Genomic DNA, 10,639 nt, shown 5'->3' on the forward strand with positions numbered 1-10,639 from the left:
ATGTGAAATTTTACAGATAGGTAGCAATAAAACACTAATAACTTCAATTCAAATCACTTTTTATTTCTTAAAATCATATATTTGGCACATTCATATTGCAAAAATCATTTACTATCATAAAATATTTCCATATTACACTACTAAACTTTTTTGTCGACATTGTTTTTATTTTAATTTAACTCAACACTTTCCAAAAACACAAATGTAATCTATGCTATCCTGTGTCACACTAAACTATAAACAAAAACATGTGCAGTGCAAGTCAAAACATGTCACGTTACTAACACAAAGTGTCAACTATCAGTCCAAGGTCACATGCACCAGCACCAAGTACAAAAGTTGACATCCATATCCATGGATATACATTTTTAATGATCTGGCACATACAGTAACTAATGATTATTAGAGAGGTCACTGAATATTTACTGTATTGTTACATTGACATTGACAAAGCAGTGCAAAATCAAACAAGCAATTTTCACATGTAAGAGTAACTCTTATATGAGCATAAATATAGTACTTTATTTACAGTAGAGCATCGATTATCCTAATCAATTGGGGACTGAGATTGTTCGGATAACTGATTATGTACGAAAAAATATATTAATCTAGCCCGTGTTGAAATTTTTCTCCGTTGCGTGTTGCTTCGCGTTAAATTTTCGTCGACGTTAAGCCTAACATAAACTTTTTAAAATAATAATCGTGGATATTGTATCGTTAAAAATTATTTCTTTATTTTTTACAAACAAAATAAATATATTGAAAAATATATATAAAAAAAAATTATACTTTGGAAGTTGATCTAGTATCAAATATGTTCGATTCAGCACGACACACACCAAAGTGCCAGTGCTACCAGCAAAAACACACACAAACATAAAAAATATTGGAGTAGCCCAAGACATAGCCAAAGATTGCAGCGTCACAACACTAGCAAAAATTTAAATCTGCCAACTGGAATTCTTTCGGATAACCGACACTCTACTGTACTTAAATATTTTTGATTTTTTATAATATAAATAGTAGTTATGAAGATAAGAATTTAATTAATTCTCAATTTTCTGAAATCGTGTTTTATAATTTTCTATGATTCTCAAACACAAGACCGTGTTACTGTTTAAACACTTGACGTTTTTTCATCTTTTTTCAGTTGATACGAGTATTACTAAATATTAAACAGCCAACTAAACATTAAAAAAGTATACATAAATTTTTTAACAAAACATTATACAGAAAGGCTATTTTACAAAAATATATAACTAAATGTTTAAATTCATTCACAAGACGTACCATTAGATTCTTTACAAACTTGATGTATCGGAGTAATGCAGTTTTGTATATCTGCCTAGATAAATTTTCACACTTTTTTACAAATTTATAATGCAACATTATTTTCTTTATATTTATAGAAAATTTACAAAATACAACCTACCTTAAGTTTTACAATTATACTACATTTGTTAGTGAGACTCAGAATATACTTTTCCAACAATGAAATCAAAAGGTTTCACAAACATGAAATTTACACACATCTAGTTTAAAAATAAGTAATTGATATATAAGTACATAAACAATATAAAATTAAAAAAGGACATTACCTGAGGAGCGAGTTTTAAATTTTGATGTTGGAATTGTTTATCAAAATTTAATAAAATACATTACTCTAATACATGTGTACACCTTTAAAGTCTGTAAAGAATCTAATGGTACATCTCGTGAATGAATTTAAACATTTAGTTATATATTTTTATAAAATAGCCTTTCTGTATAATGTTGTTTTGTTAAAAAATTTATGTATACTTTTTTAATGTTTAGTTGGCTGATGAGGAGCAATGCCCAAAACGTGTAGTAATACTCGTATCAACTGAATAAAGATGAAAAAACGCCAAGTGTTTAAACAGTAACACGGTCTTGTGTTTGAGAATCATAGAAATTTAATTAAAGTTTTAAATATTTACAAAATAATTCTTTAAACCTAATTTTAATTTGTGAACATAAAAACTGGAATGTGGGAAATAACCATGTACTATTAGCTACCTGGTTCAATTTTTCTCACTATAAGCAACAAAAGAGAAAGCAGTATAAAGAAAGAATATAAGCAATTTATGTACAAACTATCCACAACAATTCTTTAAGGAGGTTGGCGAATTTTTGTCTTAATGAACAAATCAAAAAGAAATATCCAATCTGGTTTCTTATAATTTCATCACTTTTCAAAAGAACTTGCCAAAATCATAAGTAAAATTACTAATGGATTTCTAAGATAAATGGCATAGTCTTCTTATGTAGATATACAATAAAACATTAATAACAGTACACAGTAAATAATCTTCTCACACACATTTAATTCTATTTCATTTTCAAATTTACTAACTCTTTAAATTACCTCAATATAACAACAAAAACAGATCCTAAATTGGACTTTAATACATACTGTAAATATGATAATAAATTTTTACTCAAATATACAAAAATACATTAAATACAGGATGATCAAAAAGTCATGCACATCAAATTAGTTTGTGTAAATTGTGTCAAGTTATTTTTATATCCCATCACAAGATGACACCAAAGTGACTGCTGAATTTTGTGTGAAAATCATAAATTTGGTTGCAGTATAGCTTTGTTCATTGAGGAAATGAAATGGTCTTTTCCCCAGTAACAACAGATTTTCATTGTTGAGCATTATTTTGCCACTCAATCTTATGCATGTGTTGCAAATTGAGTTTTATCAGAAATATCCAAATACTGCAATTCTTATGGCAACCATCTTATTTTTAAAGGATTGTGGCCCCAATAATTGCCAGATTTGTCACTCTAGATTTTTCTCTCTTGGAGTATCTCAAAGTAGCCATGTATAAAAATAATCCATATAAATAGATGAACTAAAGAGGAACATTATAATCTGATCCTTAAGAAAAGCAAACTGAAATCATGTTATTACATGTCTTCAAAATAGCCTTCTTGTTGATGAGTGCAGGTGTGAGCTCTTTTTATCATGTTTGATGCCCCTTCTGAAGCACCTGAAAACTGATACTGGCAATCATTGTTATAAACTGTTTTTACTACATTCTGTATTTTTGTACATTAACCTCACAAAATAAAATTGATTTCTAAAACACAACTTTTTGATCACCCTGTATAACATTCTGAATGGATATAGCAAAAATTATAAAACATAGCAACAGACTCCACTGGTGCACAAAAAGAAATAAAAACATATTTTGTATAAAATGCTCCCACTTAACTGTTATTTAAATTATCTAATCTATAGACGTAAAACAAAGACAATTACAGTATAGAATAAAAACATTTGACTAAAGTCAGACACAAAACCAATATATGCCAGTTAAGTTACATATGTTAAATCATAAATGTAAAAATGCTTGAACAAGAAAAATATATTTGATCATTATTTTTTAGCTTCTTTATTTATATTGTACAGAACTTAAAAATAGTTTCCAATAAGTTTTAAGTACTTAAATCATGAAGACCCATATGTGAGTAGAGTGTAAATTATCCGAATCACCAATTATGTATGAAAAAATACTTTATTAATATAGTATATTAATATATCCCAAGTTTAAACTTTTCTCCATTGCATGTTGCTTTGCATTGAATTTTCATCAATATTAAGCCTAACAATTTTTATAATAATAATCGTGGCTATTGTATTATTAAAAATTATTTCTTTATTTTGTAAAAACAAAATATATATTGAAAAATATAAAAACAAAAAAAATTATACTTTAGAAGTTAATCTAGAATCAAAAACGTTCAATTCAGCATGATGCAGTCTGACTGGAACGCTTTTGGTTAACCTATGTTTCGGTTGATCGACATTTGGATAATTGATATTCTAAAGATAATACAGTAGAGCATCTGATGTTGTCTGTCTGTGAATATTTAAAAACTAAATCAATCAATTACAATAATTAAATGGATTAAACATTTTGAAGTGTAAGTTTATATCAAATTTTATCATTTACAGTTTTAATGTTAATGGATTTCATAAATATTTTATTTTTAAAACTAAAAAGGTGTTGTATCTTATCTCCTGAGAATATCACAAAAAAATGCTAAATGTTTAATTTGTGTGATAATTCAGTTATAAACATCAGTTTTAAATAAATATTACAATATTTCCATTTAATACGTGTGAATTTGTTTGATACAGTGGAACCCCGGTTAACGAACATCCTTGTTAATGACCAAATCGGTTAACGAACTTTTATTTTGCAAAAATTTTGTCTCGGATAATGAACTTAATGGCTTTTTGTGTCAAATTTGTAAGCTTGCTTTCACGAAACTTTCTGAACCACTTACAGCACATGGAATCATCAATGGCTCCCTCACCATACACAGAACATATCTTTTTTTGTGTCTGCGAAGCATTCTTGCCTTTTCAGAAATAAAAAAGCATAATATGTCGAAAATGCTCCTTATTTTCTGCCATTTGTAATGCTTAACAAAATTTTAAAAACACAACTAAGTAGGGAATTGTCGGAGTGTCTTCTAATAAATTTTAATAAAATTTAGTTAATAATTACGTTAAAAGTATACAAACTCTATATTAAATTTGTAATATTCACTAAATCTATTAATCAGGACTGATAGCAATCAAATATTTATATTAGTTTAAAACAAATATGCAAATTTTTAGTTGTGAAAAGGTCACAGAGGAAGACGGCGATATTACATGTACAGAGTAGAGTAAGGAAGAAACTCAAATAAATAGTAGAGTAAGGAAGAAACTCAAACTTCAAATAAATATTATATGAAAGATTAGATATATATACTACTTTAAGTATAAAATATAATATAAAAGTAATGATAGAATAAATATAAGGAAAATAATCGAAATGTAATAAGTAAATACATTTTATTAGATGTATTTAATTGAAAAGTAATTACATTCACAAATTATTAGATGGGCAACTATTTACGTGATATTTTTTAACAAAACAAAATAAACAAAGAACTTGTTGACATCGTGCACATTTAACAAATCGCAGATTTTTGCAATTATTCTCAGCACAATTTAAACTGTAAGTGTTTAATTAAAAAAGAAAAACAAACTTGTTTTACGTTTAAAAATTCACATTTTTCATATGTACAGTACGTCCAGAAGCAAACCATCCATATTTATCAAGTTATTAATTAAATATTGGCGCAGATAATTGATGATAATGAATCGAATGTANGCGAGGTAAGCATTGCTTTTTCGAGTGTGCTAAACTTCGTTTTTTAGTTTTGTTATTTATACTGTATATTTAATCAATATGGCACAGAAGAAAGAGAAAAGTGACAGTGGAAATAGAAAACGTTTTAGTGTAGCATTAAATAAAGAAATTATTGCAAAATACGAGAATGGCATTCGTGTTTCTGACATCGCTAAAAAATATAATGTGGCAAAATCGACTATCTCTATTATTAAAAACAAAAAAACAATTATTAAAAACAAAAAAGCATTTAAGGCTGCCGAAGTGGCTAAAGGAGTGAATGTGATATCGAAACAAAGATCTAAAGTTTTAGATGAAGTTGAAAAACTGTTGCTAATATGGATCAATGAAAAGCAACTTGCTGGAGACAGTGTTAGTGAAGCTATAATTTGTGAAAAGGCTAAAAATTTATACAATGACTTGTTGACCCAGACACCCAGTACAAATGCAGACAGGCAGGACTTTAATTAATTAAAGCGAGCCGAGGGTGGTTTGATAGGTTTCGTCAACGAACTGGCATTCACAGTGTCATAAGACATGGGGAGGCTTCAAGTTCAGATGAAAAAGCAGCAAAAGTATTTGTAGATGAATTCGCAGAGTTTGTAAAAAGTGAAGGATACATCTAGAATCAAGTGTTTAATTGCAATGAGACCGGTCTTTTTTGGAAAAGAATGCCTAGACGAACATACATAACCCAAGAAGAGAAAGCACTTCCTCGGCACAAGACCATGAAGGACAGACTCACTCTTTTATTTTGCACTAATGCAAGTGGTGACCTCAAAATCAAGCCACTTTTAGTCTACAGTGCTGAAAATCCCATGCCTTTAAGAGCAAAAATGTAATAAAGTCCAAACTGCCTGTACAATGGAAGGAAATAGTAAGGCATGGGTAACTCGGACTTTATTCATGGATTGGCTCACAGAAGTGTTTGCTCCTACTGTTAAAAATTATCTTCAGGAAATGGATCTTCCTCTTAGATGTCTTCTCTTAATGCAGGGGTCGGCAACCTGCGGCTCTTTAGTTCCATACGCAAATATTATTTATTTTATCAAAATAAAAAAACATTTAAAAATCGTTCTGAATCGATTAACGAGGATTCGGCACCGATTCTATCTCTCAGCCACTTGTACTCGCTTTTCATCGCACCCTTCCCCCGTGACACGCGTCGTCACTGTCGTCAGTCCGTCGGAAGCACTCAAATGATGCCGTCGTCGGATGTTTCTATGAGGTTTAATTCGCTTTCGACGCAAGACAATTCTGAATAAATAGATTAGTTTTTTTTATCAAAAACTTTATTTATGCAAGTACTATTTATTGTCAGCAAGAAAAAATTTTGTGGCTCTTTAAAAACTTTGAAATTTTGTAAATTGTAATTTTTGGCTCTTCCGACTCAAAAGGTTGCCGACCCCTGTCTTAATGGATAATGCTCCAGCACATCCACCAAATTTGGAAGACAACTTGGATAGTGAACATGACTTCATCAAGGTCAAATTCCTTCCACCCAACACAACTCCATTACTGCAACCAATGGATCAGCAAGTGATTTCCAATTTTAAAAAGCTGTATACCAAGGCACTATTTACCATGTGTTTTCAGGTTACCAATGATACCAACTTAACTCTTAGATCTTTTTGGAAGGAGTATTTTAACATCCTGCATTGTATCAACCTTATTGACAAAGCCTGGAGTGAAGTCTCTCACTGCACTTTGCGATCGGCCTGGAGGAAACTTTGGCCAACTTCTGTCCCAGAGCGAAACTTTCAGGAATTTGAAGAAGAAAGCTCTCCTGATGTAGTGCATGAAATCGTGTCCATTGGCAAAAGTTTGAGAGTAGAGGTAGATGATGCAGACATGGAGGAGTTACTGAAAGACCATCAAAATGAACTAACAACAGAAGAGCTGGTTGCAATGCAGGAAGAACAGATGAAAGTGTTACAAGAAGAGCATTTGTCAGAGGAAGAGGCTAGGGAAGAAATCATCAGTGCTGAGATCAAGGAAATTTGCAGAAAATGGAACGATGTGCAGGAATTTATCGAGAAGCACCATCCTAACAAAGTTGTGGCTAATAGGGACGACACTGTGCTAGCGCATTTTAGAAAAATTTTGATTATCATACTCTCTTAATCAACTTTAGACCACTTTCTTGTACCTTATCAAAAGAGATCTCAACTCGAAGAAACTCCCGATGCAGTGCTACCTGATATTTTTATGGAGGGGATTCCTCTTCCAAGCATTAAACTCTGTAGAAACAAAGGTATGTACAGTGCTACTTTATTAAATAAAGTTTACATATTTGTTGCTGTAATGATAGATACTATGTTTTCTTATATTTTCATCAAAGAAAACTCATTTTACAAATAAAATTACAAAAATACTGATGGCTAGAAGGGATTAATTGTATTTGCATTAATTTCTATGGGAAAAATTGCTTTGGTTAACGAACGGACTCGTGGAACGGATTACGTTCATTAACCGGGGTTCCACTATATTTACATATTGTTGTTTAACACTTATTGAAATATATCTTTTTTTTATTTAATAGTTTGATGACGGCAAATGCCAAAACATGTTATGAATTAAACTATGTTGTTATGAATTTTTGAATTATAAATGGAATGTTATGAATTTCTAGCAAAATTTCAAGTCTTGGAAAACAATAGCATTATAAGCAACCAGAACCAGATATTCCTTTCAATTTGTTCATTATCCATATTGAATTATGAAAATCCAAGCAGAACATACATGACAAAAATAATAAGATATTAACTTACTAAGTCAGCCAGATACTTATATGTTTAAAACATTTAAATTACATATACATAATGTCCTCTTAAACATCTATCCAGGAGCATTTTTTCAACATTGGAGTTGATTGTGGACTTCAATAAACACAAATACATGAGATATTGCATCACAATGATGTGTACCCATTCCACTGCTATCTACAATAAGCACAACATACAGAGGATGCCATACAATGATTTGCATACTACAGCAAGATGAACCATGATGCTTTCAGCACATTTTATGAACTGATGAGGCACTGTTTTCTCAGAATGCATTGTAGTGAACATTACTTCAAGTATGTTTTATCCTTAACATCTGGGATGGATATATGGCTCAAAGACTTGCTATTGGTGCAACTACAGCAGGTTTGGTATCGGCACAGTGCATATCTGTCCAGAAATGAGTGGCCAGCCATCTTATTTCTGGACAGACATGCACTGGTGGCTAACAGAGTGGTCTGGCAATTGCCAGATAGGATAGTATTGCCTCATCCTATGGCCATTACAAACTTCTTCAGTCCCACCCTTACGCCTTGGGACTTAGCCTGGATATCAGCAATGCCTTAAATGCCGCTCATCTTGTAACGGTTGCAGCAGGCTCACTGTCCTGCTAATATCTACCATACTTTCTCAGACTACCTTAAAAATAGGTATGTAACTTTCATTTCTGGCAACTGCAAAATCAGGAGAAGGGTTTTTAGAGACTACCCTCAAGGTTCTGTTTCTGGTCCAGTGTTCTGGAACCTTCTCTTCAATAACTTTCCTTCTGACATTCTAGACTGCGACAGGATCTTTGCATACACGGATGATGCAATGATCCTCGTGGCAGCCTACTCTTGCTCTGATTTGGAGTGCAAGGCCAAGAAAATCATTCATAACGTCACGGCTATAAACTGAATTTTAATGCTAACAAAACTAAAGGCATAGTTTTTACCAACCCTAGAAAATCTCATCTCTATAATAGGCTTCCTACTATTAAAATGGATGGGGGTCTCTATTAAGGTCGCAACTACCATCAAGTATCTCGAGGTCATTATTGACAACAAGCTCAACTGGACCAACCACATTGTTTACATTACTAACAGGATCAAGTATGTACTGTACCTCTTTAATTCAGTTTCCAAGGTGGCAAAGTCCAAATGGGATTTATCCCCAGCTATCCTTTCCATCATCTACGATAGTATCTTTCTACCGATGATCTGCTATGTGCCCCAGTTTGGGCTGGCTGTTTAGGCCATGTACACATTGAACGGAAACTCCGTGGTGCACAATGCAATGCTCTTTTGCACATCTGCCATGCCTTCTCCACCTCTTCCATGGCTGCATTACAGGTCATTTCCAGTAAATTGCTTATTGATGTCGCCATCTCACTGGCATCTAAAGGTTGGCATCTTTGAAAAGGTCATAGCATCTATCTGGACAACCAACTGTTCTCTTCTTATAAGACTATTTGCCACCCATCAGATCTGCTTCCTCCCTTTCTTCGGCTCCATATCCAAACCCAGCCTTTGGACCAGGAGCACATCATCATCTACACCGATGGTTCCAAATTTGACAATAAAGTCAGTAGTGCCGTTGTTGCCTACCATGAAGGCATGGAGTACTACAACAGTTCAGGCCTACCAGGCAGAACTCACTGCCATCCTTTTGGCCATTGAATGGCGTAATAACGCCCATAGTAATCTCTGAATTAATATCTTCACTGATTGCAAGTCAACTATCGAGGCCATTATCAATCACCATCCCAGGAATCCAATTGCTGTTAAGATCCAGTATAGTATTGCCTTCTCGCAATGTTTTTGCCATCTCCTGGATCAGGGGACATGCCGACCTTCAAGGCAATGAGAGGGCTGACTCCCTAGCCAGGGAAGCTGCCAGCCTTTCTGCCGGTTACTGCCTTTACTCGAAAACTCCAGCTTCATATTTAAAGCAACTTGTTAAAAGTGATGCTATCATCTGGCAAAGATAAGTGGAATCATTGCCAAGTGGGTAAAATCACCAGGAACTTCTTGGCCAGCATTTCTACCAGCAACCTAGCCATTAACCACCGTGACATCCACTGAATTACTCAGTTCATAACTGGCCACAGCAGGTTGAACAGCTACTTTGCAGTCAGACTTACCAATCTGTGAATCAGTGTCAGATCTGTGGCGTCCCGGACGGGGTGGAACACTACATCTTCCAATGCTTCATGTTGGAGGATAGCAGAGTATCGATTCGCCTTCTTCCTTCGGGCAACACCTTGCCCTATCAGGAAAAAGCCCTTTTACAAAGTGAAACTTTATGGTATTTGTGTACCTGGTCAAAAACTACTTTTATCAGACCACCATAAATTGGAGAGACCGCCAGGTGGCGTCAAGTTTAAACAGCGCTGTGCTTTTGTTCTGGTTTTATTTTCATATTTAATATATTTTCCACCTCTTTAATGACACTTGATTATCTTATTTTGGCTTCTTAACCTTTGTTGTGCATGTGAGTACCAATTTCTGTTTTACTTCGTTGCTAGTCAACCTTACTGTCGACCACGTGGCTTGGTGAGTTAGCTAAGCCTAATCTGCAGCACGATGCCGGGGCGCAAATCGAAAGCCACCCCAGAAAACGTGTCTGCAACTTTAAATGAAATATCGAAAC

General features: G+C 33.2%; 1 protein-coding gene across 1 annotated transcript; it reads left to right on the plus strand.

Annotated features, from left to right (window-relative positions):
* Nucleotides 1-6,638: 6,638 nt before the first annotated feature.
* Nucleotides 6,639-7,346, plus strand: LOC111638644 (tigger transposable element-derived protein 1-like). Its single transcript, XM_023384391.1, has one exon. The coding sequence runs from the start codon at nucleotides 6,639-6,641 to the stop codon at nucleotides 7,344-7,346; it is 708 nt and encodes a 235-aa protein (XP_023240159.1).
* The last annotated feature ends 3,293 nt before the right edge of the window (nucleotides 7,347-10,639 follow it).

The sequence above is a fragment of the Centruroides sculpturatus genome, unplaced genomic scaffold (assembly GCF_000671375.1).
Source record: "Centruroides sculpturatus isolate CEXI.00-Female unplaced genomic scaffold, Cexi_2.0 scaffold854, whole genome shotgun sequence".
Taxonomy (NCBI): Eukaryota; Metazoa; Arthropoda; class Arachnida; order Scorpiones; family Buthidae; genus Centruroides; species Centruroides sculpturatus.

Bases quoted from the DNA above. Each gene is read 5' to 3' on its own strand.
- LOC111638644 (XM_023384391.1), top strand. From the start codon at position 6,639: ATGGATAATGCTCCAGCACATCCACCAAATTTGGAAGACAACTTGGAT.